The sequence below is a fragment of the Ciconia boyciana genome, chromosome 2 (assembly GCF_034638445.1).
Source record: "Ciconia boyciana chromosome 2, ASM3463844v1, whole genome shotgun sequence".
Classification (NCBI taxonomy): Eukaryota; Metazoa; Chordata; class Aves; order Ciconiiformes; family Ciconiidae; genus Ciconia; species Ciconia boyciana.
In genome coordinates this window covers 4,716,092-4,733,776 of record NC_132935.1, presented here as the reverse complement: position 1 = coordinate 4,733,776, position 17,685 = coordinate 4,716,092, and the positions used below count along the sequence as shown (strand labels likewise).

Genomic DNA, 17,685 nt, shown 5'->3' with positions numbered 1-17,685 from the left:
TTTACTGTAGTCTAGATAGACAACATCCACAGCCTTTCCCTCATCTACTAGGTGGGTCACCTTGTTGTAGAAGGAGATTAGGTTGGTCAAGCAGGACCTGCCTTTCCTAAACCCATGCTGGCTGGGCTTGATCCCTTGGTTATCCTCTACATGCTGTGTGATGGCACTCAGGATGACCTGGTCCATCAGCTTCCCCAGTATCGAGGTCAGGCTGACAGGCCTGTAGTTCCCCAGATCCTCCTTCTGGCCCTTCTTGTAGATGGGTGTCACATTTACTAATCTCCAGTCAACTGGGACCTCTCCAGTGAGCCAGGACTGCTGGTAAATGATGGAAAGGGGCTTGGTGAGCACATCTGCCAGTTCCTTCAGTACTCTCGGGTGGATCTCATCAGGCCCCATAGACTTGTGAGTGTCTAAGTGGTGTACCAGGTCACTAACCATTTCCCTCTGTATTATGGGGGCTCCATTCTGGTCCCCGTCCCTATCTTCCAACTCCGGGGGCTGGGTACCCAGAGAACAATTGGCCCTGCTATTAAAGACTGAGGCAAAGAAGGCACCTCAGCCTTTTCCTCATCGTTGGCCACTGTGTTCCCTCCCCCATCTACTAGGGGCTGGAGATTCTCCTCAGCTCTCCTTTTGCTGCTAATGTATTTAAAGAAGTATTTTTTATTGTCTTTTACAGCAGCAGCCAGATTGAGCTCTAGCTCAGCTTTGGCCCTTCTAATTTTCTCCCTGCACAGCCTTGCTACACCTTTGTAGTCCTCCTGAGTTGCCCGCCCCTTCTTCCAGAGGTCGTAGACTCTTCTCTTTTTCCTGAGTTCTAGCCAAAGCTCTCTATTCAGCCAGGCCGGTGTTCTTCCCCACCGGCTCGTCTTTCGGCACCTGGGGACAGCCTGCTCTTGTGCCTTTAGGACTTCCTCCTTAAAGAACGTCCAGCCTTCCTGGACTCCTTTGCCCATTAGGCCTGCCTCCCAGGGGACTCTGTCAACCAGTCTCCTAAACAGGCCAAAGTCTGCCCTCCGGAAGTCTAAGGTGGCAGTTTTGCTGACCCCCCTTGCTGCTTCTCCAGGTATCAAAAACTCTATCATTTCGTGATCACTCTGCCCAAGACGGCCTCCAACCATCACATGGCTCACAAGTCCTTCGAGTTATGATGCTGCTGTTAGTTATTCCAACACTGCTCCTACATTTGGCAATGGATTTAATGGTTTAGACGTTGCTGATGAATCACGTGTGCTACTGGTAAAACATACTGGTAGTCTGTTGGTTTTAACACTTGGGAAATGACACAAACATACAAACCTCTGTGTTAAAATAACTTTATTAAACTGCAAAGTTAACTTCATAATTCGATACTTTTAAATCAAGATAACTGGTGCACAATTAATGAGCAGCTATTCAAAATAATTCTCCTTGCTGTTTAATATGTAGCACCACCGCACATCAACTGCACACTATTCAAATTGTATTCTAAAGATAGAACTTTTAATTTCCTCTAGGTTTTTTTTTGTGCAGAGCACATCAGTATCATATTTGGGGACTTCAGAAACATGACTGAGTGATTTCGTAACACTTGCAGGGCCACACTGCTTCCTATGTTCAAAGTACTGACCTCAGCTGCAGATCAGATTGTTTTCCTCTCCTGCAAATGGAGACCCCAACCTCTAAAAAAAGTGAGAAATACCATAGGAGGCAACTGCTAGCGTATGCTGAAGCCAATTGCTACCTATCAAAAAGGATCTGAGAGATAAAGATAGAATCTAACTTTCCAGTCCAGTATTAAATTTCCTTAACCATGAGATTCCCATTCTGTTCTTGCAAGTCCCTACTTGACTTAACTAAACAGCTTCCTATTGGTGCAAAATATAAAGCGAGGATGGTAAAAACACACCTCTTTCACAACAAAATCCTGATACCATTTTAATAGTAAACCCATTCTACACGTATTGTGAGATAAGGAGAATGCGAATAGAAGTGGTATTATGTAGTTAGTTGAGGAGTAGTAGTATGATACAGTTAACGAGCAGAGTGTGACAAAGGTGCAAGGAATTGAAGATGGCTGGAAAATGGTGAGAGGAAATGATGGGGATGGAGAGAGAAAAGCAGAGACTCTAACCCAAGTTAAATGTTTGTTTCCAGATTGCCTGGAGAAACAGCCAGCACGCATGGGCCCAATATAACTAAAACCGCCATTATTTCTGATCATTTTCCTTTTCACTGTCCTTTGCCAAATTCCATGAGGCATGACTGATTTTGTTCTCGTTAGCAGCAGAGCAACGCGCTGTCATGCACTGACCAGAACTGGGCCCTTGTCCTCTGGGTTGACGGAAGTGGGAGAGGTGGACAATGCACACTGAGCCCTGGGGAGAAGGAAAGACCACACGGCACCGCTCTTAAGCCACAATCTGATGTATGCATTGACTGGCTACACGGACAACATCCCCCTTTTGGCTGCTGGAGATATGCATCAAGCGGAGGGCGAGATACGGAGGGGGGAACTGGAAAAGTAAGTAAATTTAAAAGAAAAAAAGGCAGCCAGAAATAAAAACCTACTATCAAATAGTATTAGAGACGCCTCCCCTTTCACAGAAGATTCAAGAAAAATGCATCTGCATGGAACTACTGTTGAAACGGCATATCAAAGCTGATCTTACATGATGACATGCTCTCTGGATACAAACTGCTCACTTCAGGCAGCGTTTCTCAAGTTGGTGCTCATCTGTTTACAGCTTATATCCCAAATAAAATATGAAACATTCATTAGTACCCTGGTAGGTCTGAAGTCAAAATTTGCTACTAACAGCATCCCAGTAAAAGCATATGTTGTTTTTCACAAGTTGAAACCCACAACATTTCGCCCAATTCTATATTCAGTTAAAAAAATGGGATATGCATGATTGTATTGGGGTGTCTGTGCCCAAGTGTTGGTGGTGGGGGCTGCAGGGTGGCCTCTGTGAGGAGAGGCCAGGGCTGCCCCATGCCAGACACAGCCGGTTCCAGCCGGTCCCAGCTGGCTCCAAGGGCCCCACCACAGGACACAGCTGAGCCCCTCAGCCAAGCTGGGGGTGCCTGGGGGAAAAGAGGTTTCCGAAAGGGCACAAGGCGGCAGAGGAGGAGGAAGCCAAGGAGGGAGCAGCAGCAGAGGGACCCCGAGGCCGGAGGAGGAGGAGGGCAGGAGGTGCTGCAGGCCCGCAGCAGGGCTCCCCTGCAGCCCTGGAGAGACCCCGCTGGAGCAGAGACCCACCCTGCAGCCCGGGGAGGGCCCCACGCCGCAGCAGGGGGATATTTCCTGCAGGAGCTGCGGCCGTGGAGAGCCCGGGCGGGAGCAGGTTGTCCCTGAAGGACTGCAGCCCGGGGCAGGGCCCGCGCTGGAGCAGGAGACGGGTGAGGAGGGAGGAGCGGCTGAGAGGGGCTGTGATGGACTGACCACAAACCCCATCCCCATCCCCTGTGCCCCTCAGGGGGAGAGGAGTTGGGAGTGAAGGGGTGAAGACGGGCCTGAAGCAAAGGTGGGGAGGAAGTTGTTCCTCAAGTTCTGTCTTTGTTTCTCACTACCCAAATTATTCTAATTGGTAATCACAGAATCATTAAGGTTGGAAAAGACCTCTAGGATCATCTAGTCCAACTGTCAACCCAACATCTCCATGCCTACTAAACCATGTCCCGAAGTGCCACGTCTACACAGTTTTTGAACTCCTCCAGGGATGGTGACTCCACCACCTCTCTGGGCAGCCTGTTCCAATGCTTGATAACACTTTCAGTAAAGAAATTTTTCCTAATATCCAATCTAAACATCTCCTGATGCAACTTGAGGCCATTTCCTCTTGTGCTATTGCTTTTTATTTGGGAGAAGAGACCAACACCCACCTCACTACAACCTCCTTCCTGGTAGTTGTTGAGAGCAATAAGGTCTCCCCTCAGCCTCCTTTTCTCCAGGCTAAACAACCCCAGTTCCCTCAGCCGCTCCTCATAAGACTTGTGCTCCAGACCCTTCACCAGCTTTGTTGCTCTTCTCTGGACACGCTCCAGCAACTCAATGTCCTTCTCTTACTGAGAGGGGCAGGGGTTAATAAATATAATAAATCAATTTTCCCCAATTCAAGTCTGTTTTGCCCTTGACAGTCATTAGTAAGTGATGTCCCTGCCTTTATCTCAACCCATGAGCTTTCTCATCCTATTTTCTCCCCCTGTCCTGCTGAGGAGGCGGAGTGAGCACGCAGCTGAGGGAGGCTGTTGGCCAGGGCTAACCCACTTTTGTGGTGCCCAATGTAGGGCTTCAGGAGTTCAAGGCAGCAACAGTAATTGAAAGAGGTAGCGGCCAAAAGTCAGATTGGAGAATACCAGGGAGTGCAATAACTGGGGGGAGCTTGGATGCTGGTGTTGGGAATTTGTCATCATAAAGTGGTGATGGGTCAAGGAGAAGAGTTTTATTGTGTATATACTGTCTTTTTTTTTGCTTTTGTGATGGTGATACACTTTTGTGATGATGATTTTGATGTCGGGAATTCTTGTTGATGTAAGTGAAGGTCATAAAGAATGTGTGATGATGTATTTTAATGGTAATTACCAAGTGTGTGTGTCACAGAGGCAAGGGGTGGAATGGTATGGAGGCAGCCGTGACCAGCACAGGGCAACCCCTGGTCTGTGCCCACAGCGGCCACCCCTGCAGCCCCACCACTACCAAAACCTTGGCACGTACACCCAGACCTTTCCGCCACTCCTATAACCCCTGGCTCCAGGAGACATGAAAAGAACTCTCAAGTATTTTGATTCACCACAATGTAAACTGGCCTCACCTGACTGAAATTATTGCAAAAGCAAAATCAGTGAGGGGTCAAATTAACCAAAGTGGTAGCAGTATCGTAAGAATTAGAATACATGTTGCCATTCCTTTAAAATGGAAACAGTGCTCATGGTTAATTTGTGTGAAAACAGAAAACGGTTATTTGGAGAACTTAATGGATTATTTAATTTTGGTATTCTAAACCTCAAAATTATGAGTGTTCATTTAGCTGTAATCCTTTCAGATTCAAAGGGAATGTTTCAATGTAAAGGTGAGTTCTGGTATAAAGGAATGACAATCAGATAACTATTTCAGTTGCTCAGGTGTTTTCTTCCAGAGTCCCTTTAGCCTTTTATAAGAGTTTTGACAATTTGGCATTACCTATAAAGCTTGTTTAAAGTGATTAATAGCTACAAAATTCAGTCACTAGACTTAGATCACAGGAAAGCTACTTAGTGCATAGTCCAATCAGTCAATAGCGACTTAGTAGCAATTCAAGTTTTTATCAGTTGCTTCATTTGTGCTCTTTGCCTGTAAGAGTTAACCGTGATAATGGAAACACAAATATTAAGTTTAAAGTTTCCACATTGGTCTAAAGGGACCTATATACCAAAATATTTATGAAAAATAAAACAAACTGAATGGAAATATGCCAAACACTGTCCAGGTCTTAAACATTACCAAGTGCTCTCACCAAATGAAGAGAAACTGGATTATTAACGGATAGCGAGACAGATGATATCATAAAAACACAGGTTCTTTTAGGAATCAAGAAGGATAATTTATGAGCAGACTTGCAATAAACACGTAAATTTACAACAAAGAGGGGATGGGAAAGCTCAAAGAGGGGAGAAAACACATCTGTTGGATCGAGAGTTGCTACATGATTTGTTTCTGATGTGTCTTGTATAATCAAAGCTCACCGTGGGAGGGATCTGGGAATGCAGATCATGGTGGGGACAGCTCTTCTATGAAATGTTTAATTAATATGTTGAGTATTGCTATGTACTTCAAAAAAAGAAATCTCAGATAAAGGAACTCCACAATTTATTTTAACTGGAGGGATTCTCTTAATGTTTGCATAAAGAGGAGTGCTCCCAAAGTGCTCTCTAATGTTTCTTTAACTCAATCACTGCTCATTTGCTCTGTCTTAAAATACACAAATAAGAATACCACACAAATAAACACACTCCATTAAATGCACTGATTTATTGTGCATTCATGCCTACCGGCAAACCACAGTGCAAAGCATAGCTGTGCCTAGTGCTGCACAACACAGAAAAAAATCAGAGATCTTGCCCTTAAGAGAGCTTAGTGAGTCTAGAAGATGTAACAGTTGAATGACAAGGAAGGTCATTCAGAGGAAGGTCAGAGGAAGACAAGAATTAGAAAGAAAAAGTGCAAACAGAGTGGGTCAATTTTTATTGCCACCTACAGCAGCAGTAAGTCAGGACGCACGTGCCATGCTCATCTTTTATGGCAGTTGTTTGTATGCATCATGAAACGAGTAAGGATTGAAGAGGACATGGTAAATCCTGTGGAGATTTTGACTGGGAGCTGCTCCCTTGCTTGGGCAAGAACAGCATAGAGGACAGCAGGGCAGGGTTTGGCCGAGAAATGGAAACACACGTGGCTGGAGCACAATCAGTGCCACAATGCACTGCACTGGAAGCTTGCACACTGGATGAACAGAGCTAATACCTGATGAAGGCTTTGACTGCCTGTGGTTGCTGTTGTGATGACAGAACTGGAAATCATCAGGGGGTGGTATTTTGTGGAGTTAAGAGCATTTACGTATAGGTAAGAAAAGGAAAGCCATTCTAACAGGAGAGGAGCAAGCCTGTAACAACACTGGTAATGTAGACTGAACGTACTCTACATGTGTACCTCTAAAGAAAAAGCAAAGGACAGTGTCAGAGTTATCCATCAACTCAGTATGACTGAGAGGTGGGGAGAGGTAATGTGTTAAGATATGGAAAAGTTTGAAAAGCTCAACTGTGGCTACTATAGTTCAGGTTGAAAAATAGCCAATCCACTGGGTATTAGACAGAAAGTTTTGAGAGTGAATAATAAGGATTGCAACAAACCTCGAACCACAATTTTTCAGAAAAGAGGAGGCACAGAAGACAATCTCTCACACGTATAGACTAGACTAGTGAAATGCAAATCTTGGTTTGTGATGCCTATTTTATTTTTAGAACAATAAACCAGCATTATCACTGATGTTAGCTTATCCTTTTGATGTCAAATTTTGGTGCCAATGGTTCATCATCACTTAGTTGTTCACTAAGTTGGCTAGAAGAGCTGAATGTGCGTCGAAGGAAGATTTCCCTTTGTGTGGAGATAAGGTTGCATGACTAACGCAAATTCTAACAAAGCTGCTTGTGTTGGAGTTAAAGGTTACTCACACATGCTAAGGGTGAGAAATAATAAACAAACATGCAAATTTAAGAATCATTTGAACAATTACTAAGTGCTATTGAAACATCTAACACCTTACAATCACATTTCTTCATTACCGAATGACCAAGTTTCAGGTGTTTTTTTTTTTTTTTTTTTCTGCCATGCACAGGCAGGATGCTATACATGGACCTCGGAAAGATGTGAACTATGTTAATAACGTTACCCCATTTGAACAACTACAGACCAGGGAAAACCAGTGGCACAAAAAAGCAAAAATGTGGCTAAAAAGGGACTCAGCTTCAGATTGGAGAGCTTCTGGGATAGTTTGTGTACTTTCTTTTATTACAAATAGGTAAGAAGGAAATAGTTTATTCATTGTTTTAGAAACCAAAAAAGTTGGGTGAATTTCCACAAGTAAAGATTAGTACAGGAGGACAGAAATTTCCATTCTTAAGCAGTTTTTCTTGGAAGTTTTTCAATAACTAAAGCTGGCCGAAATGAGAAAAAATTCTAATGAAATTTAATTAAAATTCTCTCTTTAAAGCTAGGGGTACCTGCACTCTGGTCTCACTGCTTCCAGCTTGCGGGTTGCTACAAAAACAACTGATCAACACTACAAAATGCATCTCTGCTTTAGTTCTATTTTATGAGAAAAGCTCATGAGACTTCTCTCCCAATTTTTATTTTTTAAACAGAGACGTTTTGAGTAACTAGGAGGAAGACAGAAATTTTAAAAAATTATCACTAGTCAGAACATTATCCAAATGCATTCTAACCAACTGCTCTGAATTTCCACTTGTATATTAGGAAATCACATTTCAAGATAACACATCCTTGTTAGGAGTGCCTTTAATTACAATTTATTTACAGCTGCTAGTTAAGTTTACAATAGTGTAAAGCAGTGATTACTGAAAACTAGTCTAATTTATCAGCCATTAAGTAATTTTTGATGGAGTGACATTTACTATCAGTGTTTCTCATAACAAAAATACCTCATGGTTCCTCCCTGAAAGACAAGAGCCTCCAAGTGAGGTTTTTCCCCAATACCTCGTGTCTTCTATTCAAATGCAAAATAATCTATCAGTAGATATGAGCATAGCAACTACGAGAATGAAACATCTCCTTACCTTTCTGTGGCCTGATAATAAAAGATTGCGTAGCTCCATTCACCAGTCGGCAATATCCATCTATCAAGTCAGCCATATTCTCTGCAATGGTTAAGGATGGTGCTGTCACTGTCAGAGGCTAAAGAAGGAAAAAAACAAGGCACCAACAAAGAGGTATTATTGGAGTTGCAAACACAGAACAGAACAGCTGTGTCATTGCATCTGAACTTTACAGGCACTTGCAAAGAATAAACAGAAAAATGTGGGTGAGTGAAGAACTATCAGATTCTTGCTTTACCTTTTGTGTAGTAAATTTAAAACACAAGGTTCAGAAAGCACAGCTGATAAAACCCTCCACCCAAATGTAATCTTAATCTGGGTTTACTAAGTGGCTTGCTAGCTAAACTTTCAGTCAACCACTGTTCATTACAACTGCTATGTCTGTTATGGCTATAATTATGATAATTCTGCAGAAGCTGCTTATTCCTTAAAACTCTTACAGGTGGTACCTTTTTTCTACCCTTTTGCAGCAATTTATTCTTTGCCCTAAAAGGTAACCTTCCAATTTCAAAAAAGTTTTAAAAAAAAAAAAAGATGGACAGTGGAAAAAGAGATGACACACATACAGACAAGCTATTAATTTTAATACCACCAACATTCATCATCCTCTGCACAGATTTGCCAACTAGTGCATTGGACCAAGGAAAAGATTTGATTTCACTTCCAGCTCTGCCTCCAAGTAATACGAGGGAATAGATTTTCCCTCTTTTGTACTTCCCCTTTTCACAAAAGTGAAATTGCTCAGTTTCCTCTTTGGGACGTAGCATCATATATATATGCAGGCTACTATTAAGTTGCACTTAAGGGCTAGCATTTTTAAATTAAGCTTCTTTTACAAATATCAAAGTATACAAGCACCAGATGTAAAACCTAAAACACGTAATGAGCTCTAAATCTATTTTTAAAACAAAAATTTTAGACTAGTATAATGACAACTGCTCACACTCAACTTCCCTTTTCCCTTAAAGAACAAGAAAAATCAAACAACTGCAGAATGCCTGGAATGCAAAATGTTACAATATAATGCACCGGCTGTAACTACAGGAGGAGCAAGAGAGTTTAAAAGTAATTGAAGTCTGTGTACACATAAACAGATAGGCAGTCCCCAGCTTAAACATGCACATGCAGAAGTGCAGTATACTTTTAGTATATCATAATTACACTGACAGTAGAAAAATCGAGAAAGTTACAGACCAGAATGAAAGCACAATATACAGAATATCTTCATTAAGAGTATACTAATTTCCATCCTTTCCCAGGAAAACCAAAGCTTGTAAGTTTATCACAACTGTCAATACCATACCTCAGGTGCACCTGCTATCTTGAGTTGCAACATCCCTTTTCTGTCCTTGTCTTCACTGTTTGAATACTGAATAGTTTGCACTTGATTAAAGTCTGCTAGATGAGTTGGCTGCAGAAAGGCAATGGAAAAAGTGGGGAAAATTTCAAAATTACAGCAAAATACTTTGCCTTTATTCCTGATGTTGCAAAAGCACATGTAGACTTTGATCTTCAGATTACCCTTGTAGAAATCTGTTCTTCTGCTTCTCTCTACAGTTTCGTTAGGCTGTGGCTAACAACATATACAAACATCCACAGTATTTGCAAAATGAAACCAAGCACCCAAGTTTGCCTACAGAGGTCACTGTTGAGTAACTCAAGGCACATGCTAAAGTACATAGTGGAAACAACCTCTTGGGGGTCAAGACAGAAAGCTCAACAGGTTAACCACATGGAACCTGCACTCACAGCATACTTAACATACCTCCAGACTGCTGTAAAAGGTATATTCTTAGCTAGCCAAGTATTCCTGATCTCCAAACCTTTTCACTACCTTTGAATTAATTTCAACAGAAGTTGGACACGGGCTTCAGTTAAGTCATGATTGTAAAGGTCCCAGACATTTTGCTAGAAGAAACGGTCTGAACATAACTTCCTTGCACCACGGAGGTGTACAGGAAGTACTGTAATACAGTCAGTATCAGGTAATGAAAAGGCTATTATGGGTATGAAGTAAAGCAAACAAGCCAGCAATGACTGCACAAATGCTAAACGCTTAACTGAATAAACAAGCTCTTCATTTACATATTCCTAAGAAAAAGGAAAATAATTTAGAATAATTCGCATGTTTCATTGTTAAAAAGTCACCACTAATGCTTCCAATTCTGCAAGTGAGTACTTCACTGGGTACAAAAGCCAACAAATTCAGTGCTAAGGCCGACACTGTCTCTCTACTTAACCCAACTGCATTTTCTCCGATCCCAAATCATGAGTTAATATCTGAATAACAGCTGTATATGCTGAATCTCCCAGCTCTTCTGTGTTTAACTCAAAGATTAGACTCGTCATTCTCCTTTGTCTGAAGTTCCGTTCACAACAGGTCATGGTTGTTAAGACAGTAACTGAGAAAAGAAACAGAAGGAGACTTACATTTGCACCCTTGTCTGTAAGGTAACTGATTCCTTCTTCTGGGCCAATTGCCAGTTCCACTGAAATAATCCAGCTTGACTTCAGAATTGAAGGAGAAAGACAGGGCAAAATTTCAATAGTAAGACAAGACCTTGCTATGGAACACTATCCTCCAATGTTATAATTACAGGTTTTAGTAATTAATCTCTAGAAGCTTTTGAACTCTTCAAACAATTTAAAATATATTAAAATCAAGTAATTCTGTAAGTAGCAAAACTCCTCATGACTGGTTTCCTGGGGATCCCTGCTACTCAAAATGCGTTTCCATGTTTTTTATCTTGGGTCTACACGAGAACTATAAATTTCCTATATTTCCTCTTCTCTCCTCATGGACATTGATGTTCATGTTCTAATTTCTACTTCAGTGTCTATTTTCACAAAGCTTGCAGACTTAAGGCCCTTTCTCAAAATTTGTTTGAAATTGGTAGAGCTTAAAAGGCATTAGAGGAAAACGTACAAACCGAAGAAGCTGAGAAGTCTCACTTCCTCACGAAACCAGCTTAAAAATTGCTTGACTTTCACAAATGAAGCACCAATAAAAATACTTAATAATGTAAAATTCTTACCGCACTAATGAATGGTGCTTTTTTAACAGTCAACTGAGAAAGTTCTAAATAAACCCAATAAATACATTTTGTCGTTAATGAAATCCAAGGACTCATCTCTACACCAAAACAGGAACTAAGCAAGCAATTAATTGCAGAACTAAGCAAAACCAGTTAGATTCATAACTACAGAATGTATTCTGGTGACTGTCACATTCCTCTACTTACACCGAGAGCACACTTGAAGCATTCCTTGTCAAATCTGTACACTGGAGAGAGGATCTCAAAGAATTTCAAAATACTTTCTTCTCTATTGAGGTTGGCAAATTGTCGAAATGTTTGTTGGATTAATTTTCGTAGTGTTTTGGCCTGTGTATTAAAATGTTTAAAGATTGATTATTTTAAATCTAATCAGTAACAGTGCACTTTAAGAGTTTCAGTCACTTCGTATCACTAAAAGTTTATCAATGAGATGCTGACAATTCTCAAGAAAAAAGAAGCTTCAAAATCTAAGGAACAGTTCTGCCTTCTAACTTCTGCTTGGGAACAAAATTATTTCTGCTATATCTTATAGAGGGATTATCTAACTAATAATGTTTTGAATAAATTATCATAAAAGACAACATGTTAACCTTTGCAGGAACTATTTTTTCTAGATTCCTCATTTCTCCCAACTTCTTAACTGTGTACCAATACAAAAACACAGCAACCTACACCTTCATACTAGGTTTTAAACTTAAATCACCATTCTCTTAGCTCAGTAACAACTCAGCTGTGGCTGTATCTTAATCTCTGTGCACAATATCCTAATTTATCCATAATATAGTGGATTCTTAAAGTCTGGTAATAAGCAAAATAACTTCCATATAAGAAGATAAAACTTAAATAGTAAATTAAAAATTAATGTAAAAAGTACAACAAACATTTAAATTAAACTATTTTAACTATATTGCATATCATTTTATTAACTGTTTTCAAGGAAGAAATAACCACTTAGAGCAGCACAAATCATCCTCCCAACATCTGGGACAGTGGGACAGAGCAAGACACCTAATTACATATCCTGAAAAAGAAAGCACATAGAGGATACAAGCAGGCTTTCAAACAACTGCATTTAAAAAAAAAAAGATAACTAAACTAAGACTTATGAAAAGTGAAGTATCTGCCTTTATACAATGCACAGTCCCCAGCAAGGCTGTCATTCATATGAAAATAAAAACAGAATCTGAGAAGCAATCTCTTTAACATGCCTCAAAACTGAACAAGCAATCAAGAATCCTGAATAAAAACATCTGTTTCTAAACACTAGAATTAATCCAGACAAAAGTGCAGTGCCTTCTCCTCATCTGTCCTAATCATAAGAATCATAGAATCATTTAGGTTGGCAAAGACCTAAGAGTACAGGTATGCTCTGTAAATAGTGTAGGGCCAGGTGACCCACCGTTTACATCACATAGTGCCAAAATCTCAAAACCACAAACACATCTATTCTTGTTCCCTTTGGCAAAGCTTGACCCATGTCTAAAGTGACTGAATGGGTTTAAAAAATCTTCGTAATATCCATTTCTAATATATCTTCCAACTAACAACAACGATAGAAGGCAAAACCATGCTTATTTTTGCAATATGTCAAGGTTAAGACAGGAATTACCATTGTTCCTCTACCAAAACATATCTGAATGTCCTATTGTAACAGCATTAAAACTCTTCATTCTTTCACATTGCCTATACCAGCTCCAGGCACTACACAAATATAAACTTCCTTTTGTTGTTAGCACTTCCAGCCAGATTAGGCATTCATTTTTAATAAGCCTTTAAAGAACATACAGAACTCTAAATAGCCAGAATTTTTTAAAAGGAGTGTTCAGAAAAGAGTTACTCTAACAGTGGTGATCCAAGGGCATTGCATATTCACATAGAAAATGAAGATCAGTTTTGCAATGACACATATATGGGCTGAAAAAACCCCCTCAGCTCAGCTCATAAACTTGATGTTCTAAAGTTAACGAAGAAATCTGCCATTTTGTTGTAGTTTCAAATTACTGCGTCACTTTAACACACACTTTTAACAACTATCAGGTGGATCATTACTCTAACAGGCTGCGGATACTTGGGTAGGATAAAGAAAGCATCTGGCAGTCAGGAGACCTCCCTACTGCACCCAGAGCTGCCTCAGACTTTGTTAGGACTCAAACATACTATACTGGACCTTGCTGTTATCTTCCTTTTTACAGAGAAAACTGACGTTAAGGGAATTCAAGAACTTAGCCTTAACTGAACAACTGGCAAATACCAGGAGCAAGACACTACAAAAAGAAAAAAATCTGCTAGCTCAAGTTGTCCCAAGTATTTCCGCCACTCAGTTGTTGAAAGATACTTTATTCTGCCCATGGTTTGTCCTCCTGGCCTGTTTCAGCATCATCTTGACTTCCACACATAACGGCATACGTTATTTGGCGCTTAAGTCCGCAAAGAAGACTTACTCTTCACTTTAACTTTGAGATCATTAATATGGTGTAAACATAGGAAGTCAGTTAGAAAAACACACCTCTTCCATAGCAGAAGAGAGCCATTCATGAGAAGTATCTGCAAATGACAACTTCAAGGGAAATGCACTGAAAATTTGCTCTTAAAATATTTCCTAAGAACAATTGTTCTTCTCCACTTTTGCTCAAGGCATGCTCTAGAGTGACAGAGAAGACTCCTAATTTGCAAACCAAACACAATCTGGCTTACATCCATTTCCCCACATTCTCCCCACTCCCAATTGTTAGCTTAGTATAAGCAGATTTTTTTTCCCCATGGTGTTTGCATACTTGATATCAGAGAGCATGGCTTAGCAGTCATGTCATCTTAGAGGCACCATTTACTAATTTATTAAGCCAAATGCAGGGAGATTTCTTATTCTTCTCTAGTGAAGTAATGAAAATGGAAGGCCTGTTGACTCAACAACTTCTCCCCTGTACTTGAACTAGGCTGACTTATTCTTTCTTGAACACGGATAAACAGAACTATTTGCAACATATATGAGATATAGTGCATTGTCCAATGACTTTGATGTTTCCTCCTGGAGAAACCTTCCTAGACACCTCCTGGGACAGCACTTGCTTTCTTTTACAACGTTATGTCTTACAGACACTCTGTGGATCAGCTAATATATAGATGTCTTTAAACTCCTGACTTTTTAAAATTTATTTAATGAGCTCCCCAAATAAAGCTGAACTTTCTGTTTTTAAACCCTTGTATATCACCTCATACTTTGCACTGCTAAATATTTTGATTTTCATTTTTCCAGCCTTCTGGTCTTCCTATACATAAAGCTATATCCTCTGTATAGCTGGCATCTCCTAAATGTATATCATCAAGAAATTTGATTACCACTGCACTACACTCTAAGTTTCACCTCACTAACAGAGAGAAATAATTAATTTTATATTTCATGGCCAACAGGACCCCTCCTTTGCCTGCCAGTTCAAAATCACTGGTCTTTACAAAGTGAAAGAGTCATTTAATCATTTGAACCAATCCTAGATTATTTTTAATAGGGATTTCATTTTCATTAAAAAGCAGACCCATTTTTCTTTCCCTTGTTTTTCCTCTTCATAGGTCCAACATTTTTTTCATGTCTTTGCAAGGTTCTGCTCAGCTGCACCTTCTGGCAATTCTTGCTACTTCTTTCGGCTATCCTCTCAATTTCATGATTTCTAAAGAGCAGTTTTCTTTGTTGGTCAGTTTTCTGGCTCCGTAATATAATTTTTGAGATAGCTATTCATTCTTTTACGTCTGGAGCCTTTCACCACAATTTCTCCCTTTAGCAGAGAATACAGTTTCAGATAATTGCTTAAATTAAAATGCAGGGGGATTACTTAAATCCACTTGACTTCATTAGCTTCTGATTTTCAAGTCTTTTGAAACAAAACCTCTTCATGACAGACCTTTTCTGTTTATCCACTTAAACACAATGTAGAAACTTTCTAAATCTGAAGCTGAATCCTATTCTTTCTATAAAACCATCACTGCTTACCAAAACCAGTTCTAAAATATCAATTTATGATTTATACTTTCATGTATGAATGGTAAGAGATATTCTAGCAAGACACTCATATCAAGACTGCTATAGCTGTAAAAATACTTGGTGACCATTCTTAATCCCCCTTTTCAAAACATGTTGTGAAAAATTTGCATTTTTTTACTCTGGGAACATATGGACTTCAATGGATGCACGATTCGTCTAATGTTTATAGCGTTAACTAGGATTAACATAAGTGGAAATTACTGGAAATCTTCCTTGAATGAGTCAGATACAGTCTTGAGCAAGAAAGGCAGAATTTGGTTTATCGAGCTGCCACTAAAAATATGCTGTTTTCTTACACGTCCCCTTCCTCTTTCTCCAGGAGTCTCATTTCTCTTTTAGGGGTGAAAAAAAAAGAAAAAAAAAAAGGGGAGTGGAGGGGTGGAGGTGGGGGTGTCTTTGGTACCAGAGGGTCTGAGGACTCATTTTGAACTTTTGGCCACAAAGTCTGAGAGGCAGAGGTGTACCTCTCTCACAGTAGCTCAGCAAGGCCACGTAAATCACTACTATCTTAGTTCTGCCAGTTGCACACCTATACTATGGGAATTTATATCCTACCAATTTGGTAAGATAGCTTTGATATTTTTTCACCAAGACAGCACAACTGCACACCAGTTCCCTTACAACTATATGGTGAAAATTATGTATTTCAGATTTCTGACACTTAGGTTTTTTTTAAGTAGTATACAATTGACTGGAACTATAATTACCTTCACTGAATCTAGTAAACTCTTCGGAAAAAAACGTCTTAAACCAACATCTTTCCTGAAACAAAAAAACACACAGCATCAATATAAAAACCATTGTGCAACAGTATATTGCTCTTTTTCAGGGTGGTGTTTTGGGTTTGGTTTGGTTTGGTTTGGTTTTTAATGACCACATGCAACATAGTAAACGATTTTCATACTAAGGTTCTTGACAAGCTCAGAGTAACAAACACAGTACCATTAAAATGCTAACCACAGCCACTCCACAGCAAATGCAGGCTAGCAGTACCTTTTAGTTTAAACTCAAAAGGATATCGCATTTACAGCAGGTACCTGGTGTGGAAAGTGTATTATTTGAAATGTTGGCTTGAGCACAGAGAATTTTTGAGAATAAAAACTGTTCTTTGTACGTGTTTTAATAATTTAAAGAATACTGAAAAAATATTCTTACAGCATGTAGTCAGGTGAGAAGGGAACAACATGAAAATGGTAAATTCTAATAAACATCTATTAGAACTGAGTAGGAGACACAATATAAAGGAAAGGACTTCCCACGATATCACCTCAGTAAGCATGTTGACTGTCGTTCCACTACTGTTTTACCCTTTGCAGCACTATAATTAAAGTTTTTTTAATTTCTACAGTCACTTTTTCCTCATATTGAGCATCTAATGTTAAAATTCCCAGCTTTTTACTGCAAGTAATCTCACTTTTTGCACCTGTAAATCAAGATCCTAATTCTGTCTGTGAGCTCAGATTTTGCAAACTGAATTACACCAAGCTCACTTTCACACTTGTAAATAGGGTTGCAGCCCTAGTTTGAAACTCAGAGCCATAAGGATTAAATATTTTTGTGGCTCAGCTTATGTCTGACATGTATATGTATCACTACAACTAAACATTAGCTCAATAAAGATGCCTGAGAAGTTGCCAGAGATATGTTAGTGCAGGAGGAGATCATTATATAACCAGGTATACCAAATGTTGCATGACCATGAACTAGTTGTACAATATTAGCAGAAAATTTGCATGAGAAAAAGGAAAAACTAAAAGAAAAATGTGAACAGGTAAAGGACTTGCATCCTTGCCTCTCAAAGGTGTTACTGACTTTTTTTCCTTTAAATTTAAGAGCTTACAATATCTTTTAAACAAACACCCTCATCTGCTTCTGAAATGAGTATGAAAGAAAGCTTTCCATGACTGCGTGCTTTGAACATAAACAGAAACACATCTGGCATTCTTACATTTGGCAAAGAAAAGCAAAGCTGTTAGCGAGCCTGAGATATACTTATATATTTCCTGCTACCTAATAGCACAAGGAGAAAGCCAACATTAAAGTTAATATAAAAAGCTTACTCAAAAGAATAAAACAGGGTATTTTTAAAGCCCTCTAAAGACAAGTAGTACACAATTCCACAAAACATACTAAAACCATCCTCAACTAAGAGGAGCAGAACGTTCATGCGCAGCAGCGAACACTGGCATATGTGCAATGACAGTAAGCTGAAAGATTATAAAACTTTCATAAATGTTAATTCCT

The 17,685-nt window shown here is 39.7% G+C and overlaps 1 protein-coding gene across 8 annotated transcripts in view; it reads right to left on the bottom strand.

The window, feature by feature from the left end:
- PTK2 (protein tyrosine kinase 2) overlaps positions 1-17,685 on the bottom strand; it is a 232,081-nt gene that overhangs the window by 79,674 nt on the left and 134,722 nt on the right. For all 8 annotated transcript variants that reach the window (XM_072851822.1, XM_072851825.1, XM_072851823.1 and 5 more), the window contains 5 exons: positions 16,149-16,203; positions 11,595-11,735; positions 10,783-10,860; positions 9,656-9,763; positions 8,314-8,431 (listed from right to left, as the gene is read on the bottom strand). In XM_072851822.1, coding sequence (XP_072707923.1) covers positions 8,314-8,431; positions 9,656-9,763; positions 10,783-10,860; positions 11,595-11,735; positions 16,149-16,203 — 500 coding nt within the window. The remainder of the gene's footprint in view (positions 1-8,313; positions 8,432-9,655; positions 9,764-10,782; positions 10,861-11,594; positions 11,736-16,148; positions 16,204-17,685) is intronic.